Raw genomic sequence first — 27986 nt, forward strand, 5'->3', positions numbered from 1 at the left:
CCACAGTCTCTCTCACACTCTCCCTCCGTCCCACAGTCTCTCTCACACTCTCTCTCCATCCCACAGTGTGTCTCACACTCTCCCTCCGTCCCACAGTCTCTCTCACACTCTCCCTCCATCCCACAGTCTCTCTCACACTCTCCCTCCGTCCCACAGTCTCTCTCACACTCTCCCTCCGTCCCACAGTCTCTCTCACACTCTCCCTCCATCCCACATTCTCTCTCACACTCTCCCTCCGTCCCACAGTCTCTCTCACACTCTCCCTCCGTCCCACAGTCTCTCTCACACTCTCCCTCCGTCCCACAGTCTCTCTCACACTCTCTCTCCATCCCACAGTGTGTCTCACACTCTCCCTCCGTCCCACAGTCTCTCTCACACTCTCTCTCCATCCCACAGTGTGTCTCACACTCTCCCTCCGTCCCACAGTCTCTCACACTCTCTCTCCATCCCACAGTGTGTCTCACACTCTCCCTCCATCCCACAGTCTCTCTCACACTCTCCCTCCGTCCCACAGTCTCTCTCACACTCTCCCTCCGTCCCAATGACTCTGACAGTGGGTCTCTCTCTCCTGCAGCTTCCGGGACCAGCAGCTGGAGGTGGCTTTCCAGCGGTACTCCCACAGACAGCGGCAGAAGTCACTCATCATGGTGAACGGGGTGGACCTGGCCCTCAAGCTGGTCCTCCTCGCCATCGTTCTGCTCCAGGAGAAAAACCAGTATACTGCAGTGAGTGTCGGGGGAGGGGGAGTTACACTGACGGCTCCAGACACTTGTTGTGTTACACTGACGGCTCCAGACACTGTTATTGTCTTACACTGACGGCTCCAGACACTTGTTGTGTTACACTGACGGCTCCAGACACTGTTATTGTCTTATACTGACGGCTCCAGACACTGTTATTGTGTTACACTGACGGCTCCAGACACTGTTATTGTGTTACACTGACGGCTCCAGACACTGTTCTTGTGTTACACTGATGGCTCCAGATACTTGTTGTGTTATACTGATGGCTCCAGACACTGTTGTAGTGTTACACTGATGGCTCCAGATACTTGTTGTGTTATACTGATGGCTCCAGATACTTGTTGTGTTATACTGACGGCTCCAGACACTTATTGTGTTACACTGACGGCTCCAGACACTTGTTGTGTTACACTGACGGCTCCAGACACTGTTATTGTGTTACACTGACGGCTCCAGACACTGTTATTGTGTTACACTGACGGCTCCAGACACTGTTATTGTGTTACACTGACGGCTCCAGACACTTGTGTTACACTGACGGCTCCAGACACTGTTGTGTTACACTGACGGCTCCAGACACTGTTGTGTTATACTGACGGCTCCAGACACTGTTGTGTTACACTGACGGCTCCAGACACTGTTATTGTGTTACACTGACGGCTCCAGACACTGTTATTGTGTTACACTGATGGCTCCAGACACTGTTGTTGTGTTACACTGATGGCTCCAGATACTTGTTGTGTTATACTGATGGCTCCAGATACTTGTTGTTATACTGACGGCTCCAGACACTTAGTGTTACACTGACGGCTCCAGACACTTGTTGTGTTACACTGACGGCTCCAGACACTGTTATTGTGTTACACTGACGGCTCCAGACACTGTTATTGTGTTACACTGACGGCTCCAGACACTTGTTGTGTTACACTGACGGCTCCAGACACTGTTGTGTTACACTGACGGCTCCAGACACTGTTGTGTTACACTGACGGCTCCAGACACTGTTGTGTTACACTGATGGCTCCAGACACTGTTGTGTTACACTGATGGCTCCAGACACTGTTGTGTTACACTGACGGCTCCAGACACTGTTGTGTTATACTGACGGCTCCAGACACTGTTGTGTTACACTGACGGCTCCAGACACTGTTGTTGTGTTACACTGACGGCTCCAGACACTTGTTGTGTTATACTGACGGCTCCAGACACTGTTGTTGTTACACTGACGGCTCCAGACACTGTTGTTGTTACACTGACGGCTCCAGATACTTGTTGTGTTATACTGACGGCTCCAGACACTTGTTGTGTTATACTGACGGCTCCAGACACTGTTGTGTTACACTGACGGCTCCAGACACTGTTGTGTTATACTGACGGCTCCAGACACTGTTGTGTTACTCTGACGGCTCCAGACACTGTTGTGTTACACTGACGGCTCCAGACACTGTTGTGTTATACTGACGGCTCCAGACACTGTTGTGTTACTCTGACGGCTCCAGACACTGGTGTGTTACACTGACGGCTCCAGACACTGTTGTTGTGTTACACTGACGTCTCCAGACACTGTTGTTGTTACTCTGACGGCTCCAGACACTGTTGTGTTATACTGACGGCTCCAGACACTGTTGTGTTACACTGACGGCTCCAGACACTTGTTGTGTTATACTGACGGCTCCAGACACTGTTGTGTTATACTGACGGCTCCAGACACTGTTGTGTTACTCTGACGGCTCCAGACACTGTTATTGTGTTACACTGACGGCTCCAGACACTTGTTGTGTTACACTGACGCCTCCAGACACTGTTGTGTTATACTGACGGCTCCAGACACTGTTGTGTTACTCTGATGGCTCCAGACACTGTTATTGTGTTACACTGACGGCTCCAGACACTGTTGTGTTATACTGACGGCTCCAGACACTGTTGTGTTACACTGACGGCTCCAGACACTTTTTGTGTTACACTGACGGCTCCAGACACTTTTTGTGTTACACTGACGGCTCCAGACACTGTTGTGTTATACTGACGGCTCCAGACACTGTTGTGTTATACTGACGGCTCCAGACACTGTTGTGTTACTCTGATGGCTCCAGACACTGTTGTGTTATACTGACGGCTCCAGACACTGTTGTTGTGTTATACTGACGGCTCCAGACACTGTTGTGTTACACTGATGGCTCCAGACACTGTTGTTGTGCTATACTGACGGCTCTAGACACTGTTGTGTTACACTGATGGCTCCAGACACTGTTGTTGTGTTATACTGACGGCTCCAGACACTGTTGTGTTACTCTGATGGCTCCAGACACTTGTTGTGTTATACTGACGGCTCTAGACACTGTTGTGTTATACTGACGGCTCCAGACACTTGTTGTGTTACACTGACGGCTCCAGACACTGTTGTGTTATACTGACGGCTCCAGACACTGTTGTTGTGTTACACTGACGGCTCCAGACACTTGTTGTGTTATACTGACGGCTCCAGACACTGTTGTGTTACACTGACGGCTCCAGACACTGTTGTGTTATACTGACGGCTCCAGACACTGTTGTTGTGTTACACTGACGGCTCCAGACACTGTTGTGTTATACTGACGGCTCCAGACACTGTTGTGTTACACTGACGGCTCCAGACACTGTTGTGTTACACTGACGGCTCCAGACACTTGTTGTGTTATACTGACGGCTCCAGACACTGTTATTGTGTTACACTGACGGCTCCAGACACTGTTGTTGTGTTACACTGACGGCTCCAGACACTGTTGTTGTGTTACACTGACGGCTCCAGACACTGTTGTTGTGTTATACTGACGGCTCCAGACACTGTTATTGTGTTACACTGACGGCTCCAGACACTGTTGTTGTGTTACACTGACGGCTCCAGACACTGTTGTTGTGTTATACTGATGGCTCCAGATACTGTTGTTGTGTTACACTGACGGCTCCAGACACTGTTGTGTTATACTGACGGCTCCAGACACTGTTGTTGTGTTACACTGATGGCTCCAGACACTTGTTGTGTTATACTGATGGCTCCAGACACTGTTGTTGTGTTACACTGACGGCTCCAGATACTTGTTGTGTTATACTGACGGCTCCAGACACTGTTGTGTTATACTGACGGCTCCAGACACTGTTGTGTTACACTGATGGCTCCAGATACTTGTTGTGTTATACTGACGGCTCCAGACACTGTTGTGTTATACTGACGGCTCCAGACACTGTTGTGTTACACTGACGGCTCCAGACACTGTTGTGTTACACTGATGGCTCCAGATACTTGTTGTGTTATACTGACGGCTCCAGACACTGTTGTGTTATACTGACGGCTCCAGACACTGTTGTGTTACACTGACGGCTCCAGACACTGTTGTGTTACACTGATGGCTCCAGATACTTGTTGTGTTATACTGACGGCTCCAGACACTGTTGTGTTATACTGACGGCTCCAGACACTGTTGTGTTACACTGATGGCTCCAGACACTGTTGTGTTACACTGATGGCTCCAGACACTTGTTGTGTTACACTGACGGCTCCAGACACTGTTATTGTGTTACACTGACGGCTCCAGACACTGTTATTGTGTTACACTGACGGCTCCAGACACTTGTTGTGTTACACTGACGGCTCCAGACACTGTTGTGTTACACTGACGGCTCCAGACACTGTTGTGTTATACTGACGGCTCCAGACACTGTTGTGTTACACTGATGGCTCCAGACACTGTTGTGTTACACTGATGGCTCTAGACACTGTTGTGTTACACTGACGGCTCCAGACACTGTTGCGTTATACTGACGGCTCCAGACACTGTTGTGTTACACTGATGGCTCCAGACACTGTTGTGTTACACTGATGGCTCTAGACACTGTTGTGTTACACTGACGGCTCCAGACACTGTTGCGTTATACTGACGGCTCCAGACACTGTTGTGTTACACTGATGGCTCCAGACACTGTTGTGTTACACTGATGGCTCTAGACACTGTTGTGTTACACTGACGGCTCCAGACACTGTTGTGTTACACTGACGGCTCCAGACACTGTTGCGTTATACTGACGGCTCCAGACACTGTTGTGTTACACTGACGGCTCCAGACACTGTTGTTGTGTTACACTGACGGCTCCAGACACTTGTTGTGTTATACTGACGGCTCCAGACACTGTTGTGTTACACTGACGGCTCCAGACACTTGTTGTGTTATACTGACGGCTCCAGACACTGTTGTTGTGTTATACTGACGGCTCCAGACACTGTTGTTGTGTTACACTGACGGCTCCAGACACTTGTTGTGTTATACTGACGGCTCCAGACACTTGTTGTGTTATACTGACGGCTCCAGACACTGTTGTGTTACACTGACGGCTCCAGACACTGTTGTGTTACACTGACGGCTCCAGACACTTGTTGTGTTATACTGACGGCTCCAGACACTGTTGTGTTATACTGACGGCTCCAGACACTGTTGTTGTGTTATACTGACGGCTCCAGACACTGTTGTTGTGTTACACTGACGGCTCCAGACACTTGTTGTCTTACACTGACGGCTCCAGACACTGTTGTGTTACACTGACGGCTCCAGACACTTGTTGTCTTACACTGACGGCTCCAGACACTGTTGTTGTGTTATACTGACGGCTCCAGACACTGTTGTTGTGTTATACTGACGGCTCCAGACACTGTTGTTGTGTTATACTGACGGCTCCAGACACTGTTGTTGTGTTATACTGACGGCTCCAGACACTGTTGTTGTGTTATACTGACGGTTCCAGACACTTGTTGTGTTACACTGACGGCTCCAGACACTGTTGTTGTGTTACACTGACGGTTCCAGACACTGTTGTGTTACACTGACGGCTCCAGACACTGTTGTGTTACACTGACGGCTCCAGACACTTGTTGTCTTACACTGACGGCTCCAGACACTGTTGTTGTGTTATACTGACGGTTCCAGACACTTGTTGTGTTACACTGACGGTTCCAGACACTTGTTGTGTTACACTGACGGTTCCAGACACTGTTGTGTTATACTGACGGCTCCAGACACTGTTGTTGTGTTACACTGACGGCTTCTGACACTTATTGTCTTACACTGATTGTGTTACACTTTTCGGCAGAACGAAGGTCTCGCTTCATGCAGGTCGGCATTCAATCCCCGACCGTCCAAGTGGTTGGGCACCATTCCTTCCCCCCGTCCCATCCCAAATCCTTATCCTGACCTGGGAGGCCTGGTCGACGACCGGGCCGCGGGGACACTAAGCCCCGGAAGCACCTCAAGGTAACCTCAAGGTGACCCCCTTCCCAGTGCTATATAGTCGTAATGACTTGGCGCTTTCCCCCTGATAGTTCCCTTCCCCTTTGTCTTGAAGTTTTAGTTCCAAAACTGGATAAAGAGAATCCTGTGAGCTGCCAGGCAGGATATTTGCCAGGATTGACCGCAGGAGTCAGCCCCTGTATCACAATATTTTTAATATTGACGACACTACATGTGGTAATATAAGAAATATTGACCTTTGTACCGCCTTTGCGACAGCTATATATATATATATATATATATATATATATATATATATATATATATATATATATATATATATATATATATATATATGGTTCTTAACTCGTCCAAGAATAAATGAAGATTGACTGTCAACATTGATGTCGTAAACATGTCTCCTCTTTGACGTCATGTTAGTGGGATATTTTTCCAGAGAGGACATTACTGTGTTTCTAAACTACATTACGTATCTGATGAGAAATGTAGCAATCTTCTGCAGCAACTACAGGACAATTTTCTGCTTAGCAATTCGCTAAAACATTGGCGGTTTGAGACACACACACACACACACACACACACACACACACACACACACACACACACACACACACACACACACACACACACACCCACACACACACACGCACACACACACACACACACCCCGGGAATCGACCGGGTAAACAAGGATGAACTATTCAACACGGGTGGGACGCGAACAAGGGGACACAGGTGGAGACTGAGTGCCCAAATGAGCCACAGAGACGTTAGAAAGAACTTTTTCAGTGTCAGAGTGGTTAGTAAACGGAATGCATTAGGCAGTGATGTGGTGGAGGCTGACTCCATACACAGTTTCAAGTGTAGATATGATAGAGCCCAATAGGCTCAGGAACCTGTACACCTGTTGATTGACAGTTGAGAGGTGGGACCAAAGAGCCAGAGCTCAACCCCCGCAAGCACAACTAGGTGAGTACACACACACACACACACACACACACACACACACACACACACACACACACACACACACACACACACACACACACACACACTAGAGACAAGCCACAGCACTATCGCGTCCTGCTGCTGTAGTGACAACACCAACACTACATTGCACGTTACGGCCCACAGGTTGCTAGGAGCAGCACTGGGGTCTTACAGGACCTGACCACTCACCACCCACGCCAGGTCCTGCCACTGTATACAATAACTATCAACATCTCACAAGTCAAGCTTGGCCTCGGGCCGGGCTTGGGCAGTAGAAGAACTCCCAGAACCCCATCAACCAGGTATATGTGGGCCTGCGGGCTGCTCCAAGCAACAGCCTGGTGGACCAAACTCTCACAAGTCAAGCCTGGCCTCGGGCCGGGCTTGGGCAGTAGAACAACTCCCAGAACCCCATCAAGCAGGTATATGTGGGCCTGCGGGCCGCTCCAAGCAACAGCCTGGTGGACCAAACTCTCACAAGTCAAGCCTGGCCTCGGGCCGGGCTTGGGGAGTAGAAGAACTCCCAGAACCCCATCAAGCAGGTATATGTGGGCCTGCGGGCCGCTCCAAGCAACAGCCTGGTGGACCAAACTCTCACAAGTCAAGCCTGGCCTCGGGCCGGGCTTGGGGAGTAGAAGAACTCCCAGAACCCCATCAAGCAGGTATATGTGGGCCTGCGGGCCGCTCCAAGCAACAGCCTGGTGGACCAAACTCTCACAAGTCAAGCCTGGCCTCGGGCCGGGCTTGGGCAGTAGAAGAACTCCCAGAACCCCATCAAGCAGGTATATGTGGGCCTGCGGGCCGCTCCAAGCAACAGCCTGGTGGACCAAACTCTCACAAGTCAAGCCTGGCCTCGGGCCGGGCTTGGGGAGTAGAAGAACTCCCAGAACCCCATCAAGCAGGTATATGTGGGCCTGCGGGCCGCTCCAAGCAACAGCCTGGTGGACCAAACTCTCACAAGTCAAGCCTGGCCTCGGGCCGGGCTTGGGCAGTAGAACAACTCCCAGAACCCCATCAACCAAGTAACTTTTAGAGCCGTGTTCAAACTCGGAACACACACATAGAGAGCCGGTGGCTGAGCGGACAGATCACTGTAAGCGTGATCCTGTGGTCCCGGGTTCGATCCCAGGCGCCGGCGAGAAACAATGGGGAGAGTTTCTTTCACCCTGATGCCCCTGTTACCTAGCAGTAAATAGGTACCTGGGAGTTAGTCAGCTCTCACGGGTTGTTCCTGGGGGTGAAGGGCTGGTCGAGGACCGGGCCGCGGGGACACTAAAGCCCCGAAATCATCTCAAGATAACCTCAAGATAACACGTCTCACATACTATAAGGTTCTTTGACATATAATATCGCAGTTGAAGGTTATTGTAATCTTCAAATGTTATTGCAATAATAGAATCTTGTGCAGTGTTGGTCGTGTTGATGTGTGTTAGTGGTGGCGTTGCAGTGTTGCCATGTACACACCTGCTGGGCTGCAACTATCAAGGGTGCAGCCGCCCTCTTCCTCCTGTCAGCATCTATCATGCACGAGATGTAACAGGTTCGCTTCTGACTGTCTCGTGTTCCACTGGTTCGTACACGAGGCGCCCACACCTGCATAGTGTCGTGTGAGGGGGGGGGGGAGGTCAGCATGTTAGGGGCTAACAACTTGACAGTTAAGGAAACCTGCAAATGATCTATTGGTCCATACGAGGCAGCTGCTATTGGTCCATACGAGGCAGCTGCTATTGGTCCATACGAGGCAGCTGCTATTGGTCCATACGAGGCAGCTGCTATTGGTCCATACGAGGCAGCTCCTATTGGTCCATACGAGGCAGCTCCTATTGGTCCATACGAGGCAGCTCCTATTGGTCCATACGAGGCAGCTTGTATTGGCCCATACGAGGCAGCTTGTATTGGTCCATACGAGGCAGCTCCTATTGGTCCATACGAGGCAGCTCCTATTGGCCCATACGAGGCAGCTGCTATTGGTCCATACGAGGCAGCTTGTATTGGCCCATACGAGGCAGCTTGTATTGGTCCATACGAGGCAGCTCCTATTGGTCCATACGAGGCAGCTCCTATTTGTCCATGTGAGGCAGCTCCTATTGGTCCATACGAGGCAGCTCCAATTGGTCCATACGAGGCAGCTCCTATTGGCCCATACGAGGCAGCTCCTATTGGTCCATACGAGGCAGCTCCTATTGGTCCATACGAGGCAGCTTGTATTGGTCCATACGAGGCAGCTCCTATTGGTCCATACGAGGCAGCTTGTATTGGTCCATACGAGGCAGCTTGTATTGGTCCATACGAGGCAGCTCCAATTGGTCCATACGAGGCAGCTCCTATTGGCCCATACGAGGCAGCTGCTATTGGTCCATACGAGGCAGCTCCTATTGGTCCATACGAAGCAGCTTGTTTTGGTCCATACGAGGCAGCTCCTATTGGTCCATACGAGGCAGCTTGTATTGGTCCATACGAGGCAGCTTGTATTGGTCCATACGAGGCAGCTCCAATTGGTCCATACGAGGCAGCTCCTATTGGCCCATACGAGGCAGCTGCTATTGGTCCATACGAGGCAGCTCCTATTGGTCCATACGAAGCAGCTTGTATTGGTCCATACGAGGCAGCTGCTATTGGTCCATACGAGGCAGCTCCTATTGGTCCATACGAGGCAGCTGCTATTGGTCCATACGAGGCAGCTTGTATTGGCCCATACGAGGCAGCTTGTATTGGTCCATACGAGGCAGCTCCTATTGGTCCATACGAGGCAGCTCCAATTGGTCCATACGAGGCAGCTCCAATTGGTCCATACGAGGCAGTTCCAATTGGTCCATACGAGACAGCTCCTATTGGCCCCTACGAGGCAGCTCCAATTGGTCCATGCGAGGCAGCTCCAATTGGTCCATACGAGGCAGCTCCAATTGGTCCATACGAGGCAGCTCCAATTGGTCCATACGAGGCAGCTCCAATTGGTCCATACGAGGCAGCTCCAATTGGTCCATACGAGGCAGCTCCAATTGGTCCATACGAGGCAGCTGCAATTGGTCCATACGAGGCAGCTGCTATTGGTCCATACGAGGCAGTTCCAATTGGTCCATACGAGGCAGCTCCAATTGGTCCATACGAGGCAGCTCCTATTGGCCCATACGAGGCAGCTCCTATTGGTCCATACGAGGCAGCTCCTATTGGTCCATACGAGGCAGCTTGTATTGGTCCATACGAGGCAGCTCCATTTGGTCCATACGAGGCAGCTTGTATTGGTCCATACGAGGCAGCTTGTATTGGTCCATACGAGGCAGCTCCAATTGGTCCATACGAGGCAGCTCCTATTGGCCCATACGAGGCAGCTGCTATTGGTCCATACGAGGCAGCTCCTATTGGTCCATACGAAGCAGCTTGTATTGGTCCATACGAGGCAGCTCCTATTGGTCCATACGAGGCAGCTTGTATTGGTCCATACGAGGCAGCTTGTATTGGTCCATACGAGGCAGCTCCAATTGGTCCATACGAGGCAGCTCCTATTGGCCCATACGAGGCAGCTGCTATTGGTCCATACGAGGCAGCTCCTATTGGTCCATACGAAGCAGCTTGTATTGGTCCATACGAGGCAGCTGCTATTGGTCCATACGAGGCAGCTCCTATTGGTCCATACGAGGCAGCTGCTATTGGTCCATACGAGGCAGCTTGTATTGGCCCATACGAGGCAGCTTGTATTGGTCCATACGAGGCAGCTCCTATTGGTCCATACGAGGCAGCTCCAATTGGTCCATACGAGGCAGCTCCAATTGGTCCATACGAGGCAGTTCCAATTGGTCCATACGAGACAGCTCCTATTGGCCCCTACGAGGCAGCTCCAATTGGTCCATGCGAGGCAGCTCCAATTGGTCCATACGAGGCAGCTCCAATTGGTCCATACGAGGCAGCTCCAATTGGAGGCAGCTCCAATTGGTCCATACGAGGCAGCTCCAATTGGTCCATACGAGGCAGCTCCAATTGGTCCATACGAGGCAGCTGCAATTGGTCCATACGAGGCAGCTGCTATTGGTCCATACGAGGCAGTTCCAATTGGTCCATACGAGGCAGCTCCTATTGGTCCATACGAGGCAGCTCCTATTGGCCCATACGAGGCAGCTCCAATTGGTCCATACGAGGCAGCTCCAATTGGTCCATAGGAGGCAGTTCCAATTGGTCCATACGAGGCAGCTGCTATTGGTCCATACGAGGCAGCTTGTATTGGTCCATACGAGGCAGCTGCTATTGGTCCATACGAGGCAGCTTGTATTGGCCCAAACGAGGCAGCTTGTATTGGTACATACGAGGCAGCTGCTATTGGTCCATACGAGGCAGCTCCAATTGGTCCATACGAGGCAGCTCCAATTGGTCCATACGAGGCAGTTCCAATTGGTCCATACGAGACAGCTCCTATTGGCCCCTACGAGGCAGCTCCAATTGGTCCATGCGAGGCAGCTCCTATTGGTCCATACGAGGCAGCTCCAATTGGTCCATACGAGGCAGCTCCAATTGGTCCATACGAGGCAGTTCCAATTGGTCCATACGAGACAGCTCCTATTGGCCCCTACGAGGCAGCTCCAATTGGTCCATGCGAGGCAGCTCCAATTGGTCCATACGAGGCAGCTCCAATTGGTCCATACGAGGCAGCTCCAATTGGTCCATACGAGGCAGCTCCAATTGGTCCATACGAGGCAGCTGCTATTGGTCCATACGAGGCAGTTCCAATTGGTCCATACGAGGCAGCTCCTATTGGTCCATACGAGGCAGCTCCTATTGGCCCATACGAGGCAGCTCCAATTGGTCCATACGAGGCAGCTCCAATTGGTCCATAGGAGGCAGTTCCAATTGGTCCATACGAGGCAGCTCCTATTGGTCCATACGAGGCAGCTCCAGTTGGTCCATACGAGGCAGTTCCAATTGGTCCATACGAGATAGTTCCAATTGGTCCATACGAGGCAGTTCCAATTGGTCCATACGAGGCAGCTCCAATTGGTCCATACGAGGCAGCTCCAATTGGTCCATACGAGGCAGTTCCAATTGGTCCATACGAGGCAGTTCCAATTGGTCCATACGAGGCAGCTGCTATTGGTCCATACGAGGCAGTTCCAATTGGTCCATACGAGGCAGTTCCAATTGGTCCATGCGAGGCAGTTCCAATTGGTCCATACGAGGCAGCTCCAATTGGTCCATACGAGACAGTTCCAATTGGTCCATACGAGGCAGTTCCAATTGGCCCATACGAGGCAGCTCCAATTGGTCCATACGAGACAGTTCCAATTGGTCCATACGAGGCAGCTCCAATTGGTCCATACGAGGCAGCTCCAATTGGTCCATACGAGGCAGCTCCTATTGGTCCATACGAGGCAGCTCATATTGGCCCATTATCATAGCAATATGGAAGTTGTAGTGAAGGACCTGGTGACTCTAGTGGGAGCCCTGAGGACAGAGTTGGACTCTCTGCGGGAGGAGGTGCGTCAGCTTAAAAAACAACGAGAAGTAACGAAGGAGGAGACCAGCAGTAAAGGGACCTCGTCTTGGAGAGTTGCGAAAGACAGGGGCCTTAAGAAGACTTTGATAAAGCCGCCTTCAAACGCCATAGCAACTTCAAATTCATTTGACGTTTTGGAGGACGAGTGCTGTGGAGAGACTGTGGATCGCGCAAAAGGGAAAGCAACGAAGAGAAAGGAAGCGCAGGCCCCTCAGAAAGTAAAGGAAGTACCTAAGCAAACATTAGTTGTGGGAGATTCCCAGATAAGGTATTTGGATAGAACGTTTTGTGCTAGTGATAGGGGGAACAGGTTAAGGGTTTGCTATCCCGGAGCTGGCATTGGTGATATTATAAACAACATGAATGATATTATGGCTGGTAATGGGAACAATCCCATTATTTGCATTAGCGTGGGAGGAAATGATGTTGGTCGAGTCAAGAGTGAGGAACTGATTCAGAGGTATAAAACAGCCATAGAGTTAGTTAGGAGCAAGGGAGGAATCCCGATCATATGTGGCATTCTTCCAAGAAAGGGAGTGGGAAATGAATGGATATCGAGGGCACTTGGTGTCAATTGCCGGCTGGAAAGATATTGCAAATCAAATGCAATATCTTTCATAGACAACTGGGAACACTTCTATGGAAGAAATGAAATGTATGCTCGTGATGGGGTGCATCTATCGAGAGCTGGGGTTGTTGCTGTTGCGAACTCGCTAGAAGAAGTGGTTAGAGGTGTTTGTTTGGGTTTAAACTGTTAGTAGATAGAGGTATGGGAATTGATTTGGAGGAAGGAGGTAATAAAAGTATGTGTTTGTGGGAGAAAGGAATTGGCAAAACGATCAGGGAAAGAGAAGGTCCGCAAAATAACAATTCACTTAGGGTATATTACACAAACAGTAGAAGTCTAAGAAACAAAATTAACGAATTAAATGCTCTTGTCTGCACAGAAAAAATAGATATTATTGCACTTACCGAAACGTGGATGAATGTAGAAAATAGAGAACTATTAGCTGAATATCAAATATATGGATTTAAACTATTTCACACAGATAGATATATTAGACGAGGAGGTGGAGTAGCCATATATGTTAGGGACAATTTGAAATGTAGTCTCAAAGAGGGAATCAAAACAGAGCCACACACAGAAACTATTTGGATTGAATTAAACGAAAAAGCTAATAATATTATAATAGGAGTAATATATAGGCCACCAAATTTAGACAGAATGGAAGCAAAGCATCTATGGGATGAAATATCTAGAGCATCTAGATCTAACAGTATTTATGTCATGGGTGACTTTAATTTTAGCGGAATAAACTGGTTGAACAAAACAGGGAATAGTGAAGCAGAAGATTTTCTAGAATTAATTGACGATTGCTTTCTTACGCAACACATTAAGGAACCAACACGGGAAAATAATATTTTAGATTTAGTGTTAACTAACAGGGAAACGCAAATTAATGACATCGAAATAGGGAGTGAGCTAGGGAGCAGTGATCACAAAGAAATCAGATTTAGCATAGAATGGAATAGACCAGTAGGAGAAAATTCTGTTAAAGTGCCAGATTTTCGAAAAGCTGATTTTAATAGCCTAAGAAATTTTTTGGGTCAAATTGATTGGAAAGGCTTGGGTATGGGGTGTGGGCCGGTCTTGGAGCGAGACATGAACCCAGCGATAGGTGACTTAAATGGGGATTTCGATGTGGATTCAATATATAACTCATTTAAGAATATTCTAAACAAAGCACAGGAACGTAGTATACCATACAAATTGAATAGATCGTATACTAATGACCCAAAGTGGATAACAAAGAATTTGAAGAACCTTATAGGTAAAAAGAGAGCTTGGTACAAAAGGATTAAAAATGGGGAGGTCACTTTAGAACAGGAATTCGTACAACTGGTTAGAAATGTTAAAAAAGAGATAAGGAAAGCAAAAAGAAACTATGAAGTTCGCATAGCAGGGCAAGCAAAGACAAATCCTAAAGGGTTTTTTCAGTTATATCGTACTAAGACTAGGGAAAGGATAGGTCCATTAAAAACTGAGACAGGTCAAATAACAGATAGTGATGAAGAGATGAGTAGTATTTTTAATAAATATTTTGTATCTGTATTTACTAAAGAGGAACTTAACAATATGCCTTCAGCCGAACAAGTGTATGTGGGTGGGGACGAGGACAGGTTGACGAGTTTAGCAGTTACCAGGGAGGATGTTCTTAAACAAATAGTAAAACTCAAACCAAACAAATCCCCAGGGCCGGATGAAGTGTTTGCTAGGGTGCTTAAAGAATGCAAAGAGGAGCTTTGTGACCCACTGTCAACCATATTTAATAAATCAATAGAGTCAGGCAGAGTGCCAGAGTTTTGGAAAGTTGCTAATGTGATACCAGTTTTTAAGAAAGGAGATAGATCACTTGCGTCTAACTATCGACCAATTAGCCTAACGTCTATTGTGGGAAAGTTACTCGAATCTATAATAGCAAATAAAATTCGTCTTCATCTTGAAAAACATAAATTAATAATTGAGTCGCAACATGGTTTTATAAATGGCCGTTCATGTTTAACAAATTTGTTATCTTTTTATTCTAGCATTGTTGAGGCAGTTGATAGTGGTAAGGATTGCGATGTTGTATACCTTGACTTTAGCAAAGCTTTTGATACAGTGCCACATGAAAGACTGATTAAAAAAATAGAGTCTCATGGTATTGGGGGTGCTGTATTAAGCTGGATTAGGGCATGGCTATACCAAAGGAAACAGAGAGTTAGTATAAATGGAATCAAGTCAGAGTGGGAAAATGTTGTAAGTGGAGTGCCTCAAGGCTCTGTCCTGGGACCTCTGTTGTTTATAATATATATAAATGATTTAGATTCAGGTTTGAGTAGCAACATTTGCAAATTTGCCGATGATACGAAAATCGGTAGGGAAATTAATTCGGAGGAGGACTCACTATCACTTCAAGTTGATCTAGATAGGGTTTTGAAATGGTCAAAGGATTGGCAGATGCAGTTTAATGCTGATAAATGTAAAGTTCTGAGGTTAGGTAATGATGATAGAGTTACAAGATACGAGCTAGATGGTGTTGTGATTGCGAAGTCGGATTGCGAAAGGGATCTGGGAGTTATGATTAGTAAGAATTTAAAACAAAAGGATCAATGCATAAATGTTCGTAATAAGGCAAATCGGACACTTGGATTTATTAATCGCAGCGTTAGTAACAAGACACCTGGTGTGGTTCTCAAGCTATATCTTGCTCTAGTTAGGCCCCATTTAGATTATGCAGTTCAGTTTTGGTCGCCATATTATAGAATGGATATAAATTCACTTGAACGTGTCCAGCGTAGGATGACTAAGCTAATTCCCCAAATTAGAAATCTTTCATATGAAGAAAGATTAACAAAGCTTAAGTTGCATTCACTGGAAAGGCGAAGAGTTAGGGGTGACATGATAGAGGTTTACAAGTGGATGAATGGACATAACCGGGGGAATATTAATAGGGTATTAAAAGTATCAACACAGGACAGAACACGAAACAATGGATATAAATTGGATAAGTTTAGATTTAGGAAAGACTTGGGTAAATACTGGTTCAGTAACAGGGTTGTTGATTTGTGGAACCAATTGCCGCGTAACATTGTGGAGGTGGGGTCCCTCGATTGTTTCAAGCACGGGTTGGACAAGTATATGAGTGGGATTGGGTGGTTATAGAATAGGAGCTGCCTCGTATGGGCCAATAGGCCTTCTGCAGTTACCTTTGTTCTTATGTTCTTATGTTCTTATACGAGGCAGCTCCTATTGGTCCATACGAGGCAGCTCATATTGGCCCATACGAGGCAGCTCCTATTGGTCCATACGAGGCAGCTCCTATTGGCCCATACGAGGCAGCTCCTATTGGTCCATACGAGGCAGCTCCTATTGGCCCATACGAGGCAGCTCCTATTGGTTCATACGAGGCAGCTCCTATTGGTCCATACGAGGCAGCTCCTATTGGTAGTATACCATACAAATTGAATAGATCGTATACTAATGACCCAAAGTGGATAACAAAGAATTTGAAGAACCTTATAGGTAAAAAGAGAGCTTGGTACAAAAGGATTAAAAATGGGGAGGTCACTTTAGAACAGGAATTCGTACAACTGGTTAGAAATGTTAAAAAAGAGATAAGGAAAGCAAAAAGAAACTATGAAGTTCGCATAGCAGGGCAAGCAAAGACAAATCCTAAAGGGTTTTTTCAGTTATATCGTACTAAGACTAGGGAAAGGATAGGTCCATTAAAAACTGAGACAGGTCAAATAACAGATAGTGATGAAGAGATGAGTAGTATTTTTAATAAATAGTTTGTATCTGTATTTACTAAAGAGGAACTTAACAATATGCCTTCAGCCGAACAAGTCTATGTGGGTGGGGACGAGGACAGGTTGACGAGTTTAGCAGTTACCAGGGAGGATGTTCTTAAACAAATAGTAAAACTCAAACCAAACAAATCCCCAGGGCCGGATGAAGTGTTTGCTAGGGTGCTTAAAGAATGCAAAGAGGAGCTTTGTGACCCACTGTCAATCATATTTAATAAATCAATAGAGTCAGGCAGAGTGCCAGAGTTTTGGAAAGTTGCTAATGTGATACCAGTTTTTAAGAAAGGAGATAGATCACTTGCGTCTAACTATCGACCAATTAGCCTAACGTCTATTGTGGGAAAGTTACTCGAATCTATAATAGCAAATAAAATTCGTCTTCATCTTGAAAAACATAAATTAATAATTGAGTCGCAACATGGTTTTATAAATGGCCGTTCATGTTTAACAAATTTGTTATCTTTTTATTCTAGCATTGTTGAGGCAGTTGATAGTGGTAAGGATTGCGATGTTGTATACCTTGACTTTAGCAAAGCTTTTGATACAGTGCCACATGAAAGACTGATTAAAAAAATAGAGTCTCATGGTATTGGGGGTGCTATATTAAGCTGGATTAGGGCATGGCTATACCAAAGGAAACAGAGAGTTAGTATAAATGGAATCAAGTCAGAGTGGGAAAATGTTGTAAGTGGAGTGCCTCAAGGCTCTGTCCTGGGACCTCTGTTGTTTATAATATATATAAATGATTTAGATTCAGGTTTGAGTAGCAACATTTGCAAATTTGCCGATGATACGAAAATCGGTAGGGAAATTAATTCGGAGGAGGACTCACTATCACTTCAAGTTGATCTAGATAGGGTTTTGAAATTGGCAGATGCAGTTTAATGCTGATAAATGTAAAGTTCTGAGGTTAGGTAATGATGATAGAGTTACAAGATACGAGCTAGATGGTGTTGTGATTGCGAAGTCGGATTGCGAAAGGGATCTGGGAGTTATGATTAGTAAGAATTTAAAACAAAAGGATCAATGCATAAATGTTCGTAATAAGGCAAATCGGACACTTGGATTTATTAATCGCAGCGTTAGTAACAAGACACCTGGTGTGGTTCTCAAGCTATATCTTGCTCTAGTTAGGCCCCATTTAGATTATGCAGTTCAGTTTTGGTCGCCATATTATAGAATGGATATAAATTCACTTGAACGTGTCCAGCGTAGGATGACTAAGTTAATTCCCCAAATTAGAAATCTTTCATATGAAGAAAGATTAACAAAGCTTAAGTTGCATTCACTGGAAAGGCGAAGAGTTAGGGGTGACATGATAGAGGTTTACAAGTGGATGAATGGACATAACCGGGGGGATATTAATAGGGTATTAAAAGTATCAACACAGGACAGAACACGAAACAATGGATATAAATTGGATAAGTTTAGATTTAGGAAAGACTTGGGTAAATACTGGTTCAGTAACAGGGTTGTTGATTTGTGGAACCAATTGCCGCGTAACATTGTGGAGGTGGGGTCCCTCGATTGTTTCAAGCACGGGTTGGACAAGTATATGAGTGGGATTGGGTGGTTATAGAATAGGAGCTGCCTCGTATGGGCCAATAGGCCTTCTGCAGTTACCTTTGTTCTTATGTTCTTATGTTCATACGAGGCAGCTCCTATTGGTCCATACGAGGCAGCTCCTATTGGTTCATACGAGGCAGCTCCTATTGGTCCATACGAGGCAGCTCCTATTGGTTCATACGAGGCAGCTGCTATTGGACCATACGAGGCAGCTCCTATTGGACCATAGGAGGCAGCTCCTATTGGACCATAGGAGGCAGCTCCTATTGGACCATACGAGGCAGCTCCTATTGGACCATAGGAGGCAGCTCCTATTGGACCATACGAGGCAGCTCCTATTGGTTCATACGAGGCAGCTGCTATTTGCCCATACGAGGCAGCTCCTATTGGACCATAGGAGGCAGCTCCTATTGGACCATAGGAGGCAGCTGCTATTTGCCCATACGAGGCAGCTCCTATTGGACCATACGAGGCAGCTCCTATTGGTCCATACGAGGCAGCTCCTATTTGCCCATACGAGGCAGCTCCTATTGGTCCATACGAGGCAGCTCCTATTGGACCATACGAGGCAGCTCCTATTGGACCATACGAGGCAGCTCCTATTGGCCCATACGAGGCAGCTCCTATTGGCCCATACGAGGCAGCTCCTATTGGACCATACGAGGCAACTCCTATTGGTTCATACGAGGCAGCTGCTATTGGACCATACGAGGCAGCTCCTATTGGACCATACGAGGCAGCTCCTATTGGACCATACGAGGCAGCTCCTATTGGACCATACGAGGCAGCTCCTATTGGCCCATACGAGGCAGCTCCTATTGGTTCATACGAGGCAGCTGCTATTGGTCCATACGAGGCAGCTCCTATTGGTTCATACGAGGCAGCTGCTATTGGACCATTCGAGGCAGCTCCTATTGGCTGCCTCATATGGACCAATAATAACTGCCGTCGCAGTTATTACCATGTTCTTAAGAACGTCATTGATGCACTGCATTACTGGAGACAGTTGTGAGGCGGGAGGCTGCAACGCTGTGCTGCGCCTCATGGAGGAGCTTCTGACAGGTGTGTGTGGTGTGTGTGATGGTGTTCTGTGCTTCTAACAGGTGTGTGTGGTGTGTGTGATGGTGTTCTGTGCTTCTAACAGGTGTGTGTATGATGGTGTTCTGTGCTTCTAACAGGTGTGTGTGATGGTGTTCTGTGCTTCTAACAGGTGTGTGTGATAGTGTTCTGTGCTTCTAACAGGTGTGTATGATAGTGTTCTGTGCTTCTAACAGGTGTGTGTGGTGTGTGTGCTGGTGTTCTGTGCTTCTAACAGGTGTGTGTGATGGTGTTCTGTGCTTCTAACAGGTGTATGTGATAGTGTTCTGTGCTTCTAACAGGTGTGTGTGGTGTGTGTGGTGGTGTTCTGTGCTTCTAACAGGTGTCTGTGGTGTGTGTGATGGTGTTCTGTGCTTCTAACAGGTGTGTGTGGTGTGTGTGATGGTGTTGTGCTTCTAACAGGTGTCTGTGGTGTGTGTGATGGTGTTCTGTGCTTGTAACAGGTGTGTGTGGTGTGTGTGATAGTGTTCTGTGCTTCTAACAGGTGTCTGTGGTGTGTGTGATGGTGTTCTGTGCTTCTAACAGGTGTGTGTGGTGTGTGTGATAGTGTTCTGTGCTTCTAACAGGTGTGTGTGGTGTGTGTGATAGTGTTCTGTGCTTCTAACAGGTGTCTGTGGTGTGTGTGATGGTGTTCTGTGCTTCTAACAGGTGTGTGTGGTGTGTGTGATGGTGTTCTGTGCTTCTAACAGGTGTGTGTGATGGTGTTCTGTGCTTCTAACAGGTGTATGTGATAGTGTTCTGTGCTTCTAACAGGTGTGTGTGATGGTGTTCTGTGCTTCTAACAGGTGTGTGTGATGGTGTTCTGTGCTTCTAACAGGTGTATGTGATAGTGTTCTGTGCTTCTAACAGGTGTGTGTGGTGTGTGTGATAGTGTTCTGTGCTTCTAACAGGTGTCTGTGGTGTGTGTGATGGTGTTCTGTGCTTCTAACAGGTGTGTGTGGTGTGTGTGATGGTGTTCTGTGCTTCTAACAGGTGTGTGTGATGGTGTTCTGTGCTTCTAACAGGTGTATGTGATAGTGTTCTGTGCTTCTAACAGGTGTGTGTGGTGTGTGTGATGGTGTTCTGTGCTTCTAACAGGTGTGTGTGGTGTGTGTGATAGTGTTCTGTGCTTCTAACAGGTGTGTGTGGTGTGTGTGATGGTGTTCTGTGCTTCTAACAGGTGTCTGTGGTGTGTGTGGTGGTGTTCTGTGCTTCTAACAGGTGTGTGTGGTGTGTGTGATAGTGTTCTGTGCTTCTAACAGGTGTCTGTGGTGTGTGTGATGGTGTTCTGTGCTTCTAACAGGTGTGTGTGGTGTGTGTGATAGTGTTCTGTGCTTCTAACAGGTGTGTGTGGTGTGTGTGATAGTGTTCTGTGCTTCTAACAGGTGTGTGTGGTGTGTGTGATGGTGTTCTGTTGTTGTTGTTTAAGATTCGCTGCCTGGAACAAAAAGTTCCAAGTAGCACGGGCTATGGTGATCCCGTAGTGGTGTTCTGTGCTTGTAACAATCGTCTGTGTTTCAGGAGATCATCTACTCCCTGGGCTGGATGGTTGTAAATGCCGTCCTGTGCGTGTTGTCGTGGTGGCGCTGCTTCGCTAACAACTACCTGCACTGGGGCGCCCTCTGCACCTGGCTCGTCCTTAACATACAAGGTCAGTAACACCTTAATCCCTGCCACGGAGGTCGCGGCTGTTCGATCCCATTGCATGACCTGTTAGATGTTTAAAGTTTTCAGAAAAATTCCACACAAAATCCTCATCTGAAAACCGACAACCCGGGTGCTGGCTGCTCACTTAACACGAAATAATGCAATTAAAAATCTCTGAAATGTGAGTAATTGACATTAATTACGGATTTAAAGGTGTAAATAGAGATGGAGATAGTGTGTGTTGGAGAAAAGAATTTCAGAGAGAAGAGAGTGAGAGAGTGACAGGCAGACAGAGGGACAGCTTGAGACGGAGACGGACAGAGGAAGGAAGGACTGAGGGAAGAGAAAGGAGAGAAAGTGAGAGTTAAGACAAAAAAAAACGATGAAAGAATGAGATAGAGACGCACAGATTTTGAAGACGAACAGGGAACATCGCTTGGCCAGTATCGCTCCTACCCACACACAGCCGTCTCCTAGGACCTCTCAGCCACACACAGCCACCTCCTAGGACCCCCCAGCCACACACAGCCACCTCCTAGGACCCCTACCCACACACAGCCGTCTCCTAAGACCCCCCAGCCACACACAGCCGTCTCCTAGGACCCCCAGCCACACACAGCCATCTCCTAGGACCTCCCAGCCACACACAGCCGTCTCCTAGGACCCCCAGCCACACAAAGCTATCTCCTAGGACCTCCAGCCACACACAGCCGTCTCCTAGGACCTCTCAGCCACACACAGCCGTCTCCTAGGACCCCCAGCCACACAAAGCTATCTCCTAGGACCTCCAGCCACACACAGCCGTCTCCTAGGACCTCTCAGCCACACACAGCCGTCTCCTAGGACCCCCAGCCACACACAGCCGTCTCCTAGGACCCCCAGCCACAAACAGCCGTCTCCTAGGACCTCTCAGCCACACACAGCCGTCTCCTAGGACCTCTCAGCCACACACAGCCGTCTCCTAGGACCCCCAGCCACACACAGCCACCTCGTAGGACCCCCAGCCACACACAGCCATCTCCTAGGACCCCCAGCCACACACAGCCACCTCGTAGGACCCCCAGCCACACACAGCCATCTCCTAGGACCCCCAGCCACACACAGCCACCTCCTAGGACCCCTAGCCACACACAGCCGTCTCCTAGGACCCCCAGCCACGCACAGCCGTCTCCTAGGACCCCCAGCCACACACAGCCGTCTCCTAGGACCCCCAGCCACACACAGCCGTCTCCTAGGACCCCAGCCACACACATCCGTCTCCTAGGACCCCCAGCCACACACAGCAGTCTCCTAGGACCCCCAGCCACACACAGCCATCTCCTAGGACCCCCAGCCACACACAGCCGTCTACTAGGACCCCAGCCACACCCAGCCACCTCCTAGGACCCCCAGCCACACACAGCCACCTCCTAGGACCTCCAGCCACACACAGCCACTTCCTAGGACCCCTAGCCACACACAGCCACCTCCTAGGACCCCCAGCCACACACAGCCATCTCCTAGGACCCCCAGCCACACACAGCCGTCTCCTAGGACCCCCAGCCACACACAGCCGTCTCCTAGGACCCCAGCCGCACACAGCCGTCTTCTAGGACCCCTAGCCACACACAGCCATCTCCTAGGACCCCCAGCCACACACAGCCGTCTCCTACTACCCCCAGCCATACACAGGCACCTCCTAGGACCCCAGCCACACAGCCACCTCCTAGAACCTCCAGCCACACACAGCCACCTCCTAGGACCCCCAGCCACACACAGCCACCTCCTAGGACCCCCAGCCACACACAACCATCTCCTAGGACCCCCAGTCACACACAGCCATCTCCTAGGACCTCCCAGCCACACACAGCCACCTCCTAGGACCCCCAGCCACACACAGCCACCTCCTAGGACCCCCAGTCACACACAACCACCTCCTAGGACCCCCAGCCACACACAGCCATCTCCTAGGACCTCCCAGCCACACACAGCCACCTCCTAGGACCCCCAGTCACACACAACCACCTCCTAGGACCCCCAGCCACACACAGCCATCTCCTAGGACCTCCCAGCCACACACAGCCACCTCCTAGGACCCCCAGCCACACACAGCCGTCTCCTAGGACCCCCAGCCACCTCCTAGGACCCCCAGCCACCTCCTAGGACCCCCAGTCACACACAACCACCTCCTAGGACCCCCAGCCACACACAGCCATCTCCTAGGACCTCCCAGCCACACACAGCCACCTCCTAGGACCCCCAGCCACACACAGCCACCTCCTAGGACCCCCAGTCACACACAACCACCTCCTAGGACCCCCAGCCACACACAGCCATCTCCTAGGACCTCCCAGCCACACACAGCCACCTCCTAGGACCCCCAGCCACACACAGCCGTCTCCTAGGACCCTCAGCCACCTCCTAGGACCCCCAGCCACACACAACCAGCTACCTTCCGCTGTGTAGGGCGTGAAGATGGACTGAAGAGCTAGGCAGCGAGAGTGTGTAGTAGTGGTGGATTAACACCGGGATTAGGCCAATCCACCCTCGCTAAATCCACACACACACTCAGCTTGGCCTTGTGTCTGGAGGTCGAGGAGGCAAGTGGAGGGTGACCTCTGACTTGAGTGAGTTCATAGAGTGCGAGGTGTTGAGAGATTACTGGGTCTCAAGCTGTCTCCTAGGACCTCTCAGCCACACACAGCCATCTCCTAGGACCTCCCAGCCACACACAGCCGTCTCCTAGGACCCCTACCCACACACAGCCGTCTCCTAGGACCCCTACCCACACACAGCCGTCTCCTAGGACCCCCCCAGCCACACACAGCCGTCTCCTAGGACCCCCAGCCGTCTCCTAGGACCCCCCAGCCCCACACAGCCATCTCCTAGGACCCCCAGCCACACACAGCCGTCTCCTAGGACCCCCAGCCACACACAGCTGTCTCCTAGGACACTGTTTTGAAGGACTAAGAATTTTTCCTCTTCTGTCGTCAAGTATTGATCGCGTCGTGATGGGGATTGATTATTGCAATCAACCAGATGTTGTTTATTAAATGTCTTGATTAATCAAGGCTTTCAACCGTCTTGGGATATATTAAAAAATATTATTATTCGTAAATATACTAAAAAATATATTTTGATCCGTTTTTTATGATCCTCTAAATTACCGTTTTCTTCTTCTTCTTCTTGATCGAATATAATTTATGAGCCAATTTCAGGGATATAAATCCTGGCTATAAAGGTCTTTATGTAATGAATATATTATTGGTATGATTTTGTCCAGGGTTTCATTGGCTTCAAACGCTGTGGGGCCTGTTCGTACCCTGCTGTCTGTCTGTCTGTCTGTCTGTCTGTCTGTCTGTCTGTCTGTCTCTGTCTGTCTGTATGTCTGTCTGTCTATCTGTGTGTCTGTCTGTCTGTCTGTCTGTCTGTCTGTCTGTCTGTCTGTCTGTCTGTCTGTCTGTCTGTCTGTCTGTCTGTCTGTCTCTCTGTCTGTCTGTCTCTCTGTCTGTGTGTCTGTCTGTCTGTGTGTGTGTCTGTCTGTGTGTCTGCCTGTCTGTGTGTGTGTCTGTCTGTCTGTCTGTGTCTGTCTGTCTGTCTCTGCTGTCTGGCTGTCTGTCTGTCTGTCTGTCTGCCTGTGTCTCTGTCTGTCTGTCTCTCTGTCTGTCTGGCTGTCTCCTGTTGGTCGTCCCTCCTCCCGTCTCTCTGTCTCCTGTGTTGCAGAGACGCAGTGTGGGTGTAGAGGTGTGGGTGTAGAGGTGTGGGTGTAGAGGTGTGGGTGTAGAGGTGTTGGTGTAGAGGTGTGGGTGTAGAGGTGTGGGTGTAGAGGTGTGGGTGTAGAGGTGTGGGTGTAGAGGTGTGGGTGTAGAGGTGTGGGTGTAGAGATGTGGGTGTAGAGGTGTGGGTGTAGAGGTGTTGGTGTAGAGGTGTTGGTGTAGAGGTGTGGGTGTAGAGGTGTGGGTGTAGAGGTGTGGGTGTAGAGGTGTGGGTGTAGAGGTGTGGGTGTAGAGGTGTGGGTGTAGAGGTGTGGGTGTGTGGGGAAGAGAGAGCTAAGCCCCTGCAGTTGCTCACATTGCACCATTAGCGTCAAACAATCAGTTGCAACTTGGAGAAGAAATATTTCGGCAATCCATAAGGGCGATGGGACAAGGGCATCCAGCAGATTAAATTACTCTGCAGACAATCCATAACTCCTGAAGGTGGAGGAACTGCAGACGCAGGCCAGGGCGGCGCCCCAGGGGTCAGGGCGGCGCCCCAGGGGTCAGGGTGGCGCCCCCAGGGGTCAGGGCGGCGCCCCCAGGGGTCAGGGCGGCGCCCCCAGGGGTCAGGGCGGTGCCCCCAGGGCCCCAGGGCGGCGCCCCCATGGGTCAGGGCGGCGCCCCCATGGCCCAGGGCGGCGCCCCAGGGGTCAGGGCGGCGCCCCCAGGGGTCAGGGCGGCGCCCCAGGGGTCAGGGCGGCGCCCCCAGGGGTCAGGGCGGCGCCCCCAGGGGTCAGGGCGGCGCCCCCAGGGGTCAGGGCGGCGCCCCCAGGGCCCAGGGCGGCGCCCCCAGGGCCCAGGGCGCCCCCAGGGGTCAGGGCGGCGCCCCCAGGGCCCAGGGCGCCCCCAGGGGTCAGGGCGGCGCCCCCATGGCCCAGGGCGGCGCCCCAGGGGTCAGGGCGGCGCCCCCAGGGGTCAGGGCGGCGCCCCCAGGGGTCAGGGCGGCGCCCCCAGGGGTCAGGGCGGCGCCCCCAGGGGTCAGGGCGGCGCCCCCAGGGGTCAGGGCGGCGCCCCCAGGGCTCAGGGCGGTGCCCCCAGGGGTCAGGGCGCCCCCAGGGCCCAGGGCGCCCCCAAGGGGTCAGAGGTTCTCCTGGAGACGTAAGGACTGACTGGGGGGTGGAAGACTTCTTCTGAGAGGTCGTTGTCTGGGACACATTGGCCAAATACTCGTTCATGTACTCAAGATACAACTTATAGACTTAATCATGCGGCAGCCTTCACGTACCTTCAAGATGTGCCGGACCAACCGGGCTGTGGTGGATATGTGGGCCTTCGGGCCGCTCCAAGCAACAGCCTGGTGGACCAAACTCTCACAAGTCAAGCCTGGCCTCGGGCCGGGCTTGGGCAGTAGAAGAACTCCCAGAACCCCATCAACCAGGTATATGTGGGCCTGCGGGCCGCTCCAAGCAACAGCCTGGTGGACCAAACTCTCACAAGTCAAGCCTGGCCTCGGGCCGGGCTTGGGCAGTAGAAGAACTCCCAGAACCCCATCAACCAGGTATATGTGGGCCTGCGGGCCGCTCCAAGCAACAGCCTGGTGGACCAAACTCTCACAAGTCAAGCCTGGCCTCGGGCCGGGCTTGGGGCAGTAGAAGAACTCCCAGAACCCCATCAAGCAGGTATATGTGGGCCTGCGGGCCGCTCCAAGCAACAGCCTGGTGGACCAAACTCTCACAAGTCAAGCCTGGCCTCGGGCCGGGCTTTAGGAGTAGAACTCACAGAAGCCCATCCAGGTACAATCCAGGTCTTCACTAAGGCTGAGGCAAAGGTGAGAGGGGGAATAATACCCCCCATTTTCTACACTTTGGAGGCCTAAGCAATCAGAAAATACTACCAAACAGGAACAGAAACTGTTAAGAGTGAGAAATATATCCAACGGTGCTTCATTCACTCCCAATTTTCGAAGTGCACCTTTCCAAACTCTTCACTCGTTTTCTATAATAATAAATTAATACCGACACAAAATAAACACAGTCTAAGCTATTCTAGGCCTAGATACATACAAATCTATGTCATATACACAAATTTATATCTAAGGAAATACTAAGTACAAAGTGGGGGGATGGACTGGGCTCCCTCTCCCCTTGAATAGTGGTTTGCTTACACGTTTTGACCAAGGACTAAATACCAGATCATAACAGCTGTGAGAGGGTGACTAATGGCGCCTCATCCCAGAGGAGAAAATTGATTTACCCTCTCGTTATATCACAGGAAATAACCGCGTTGTTGTTCCACCGTTCCTCTCGTTGTTAACGAGTTGTGGAGAGCCGTTGCCAACCTCTCGAGACACAAGTTAACGACATACACACATTTTTATTTTATTTTCTGTCTGGCTTCGAACCTCCAAGTGCCTCCATGATGACCCTTTGGCACTTTGGGTCGTCCCAATTACGTCCCGGGCTCCTAATTACTCTACACGCAGTTACTATTTTGTAGGGACTTCGGAAGGGCAGGTATTTTTACTCCATTCCGTTGTAGACGGCATTGTTCGGTTGGAGCTGGGATACTAGGACCAGGAGCTGGGATACTAGGACCAGGAGCTGGGATACGAGGACCAGGAGCTGGGATACTAGGACCAGGAGCTGGGATACGAGGACCAGGAGCTGGGATACTAGGACCAGGAGCTGGGATACGAGGACCAGGAGCTGGGATACGAGGACCAGGAGCTGGGATACGAGGACCAGGAGCTGGGATACTAGGACCAGGAGCTGGGATACGAGGACCAGGAGCTGGGATACGAGGACCAGGAGCTGGGATACGAGGACCAGGAGCTGGGATACGAGGACCAGGAGCTGGGATACGAGGACCAGGAGCTGGGATACGAGGACCAGGAGCTGGGATACGAGGACCAGGAGCTGGGATACGAGGACCAGGAGCTGGGATACGAGGACCAGGAGCTGGGATACGAGGACCAGGAGCTGGGATACGAGGACCAGGAGCTGGGATACGAGGACCAGGAGCTGGGATACGAGGACCAGGAGCTGGGATACGAGGACCAGGAGCTGGGATACTAGGACCAGGAGCTGGGATACTAGGACCAGGAGCTGGGATACTAGGACCAGGAGCTGGGATACTAGGACCAGAAGCTGGGATACGAGGACCAGAAGCTGGGATACGA

General features: G+C 49.9%; 1 protein-coding gene across 1 annotated transcript in view; it reads left to right on the top strand.

The window, feature by feature from the left end:
- The window catches only part of LOC123766907 (adenylate cyclase type 8), a gene marked incomplete in the record, with an annotated part of 567973 nt that overhangs the window by 399591 nt on the left and 140396 nt on the right, over positions 1-27986 (top strand). Inside the window, 2 exon segments of the mRNA XM_069307264.1 lie at positions 575-725; positions 21006-21135. Coding sequence (XP_069163365.1) covers positions 575-725; positions 21006-21135 — 281 coding nt within the window.

This window comes from Procambarus clarkii, chromosome 60, assembly GCF_040958095.1.
Source record: "Procambarus clarkii isolate CNS0578487 chromosome 60, FALCON_Pclarkii_2.0, whole genome shotgun sequence".
Lineage (NCBI taxonomy): Eukaryota > Metazoa > Arthropoda > Malacostraca > Decapoda > Cambaridae > Procambarus > Procambarus clarkii.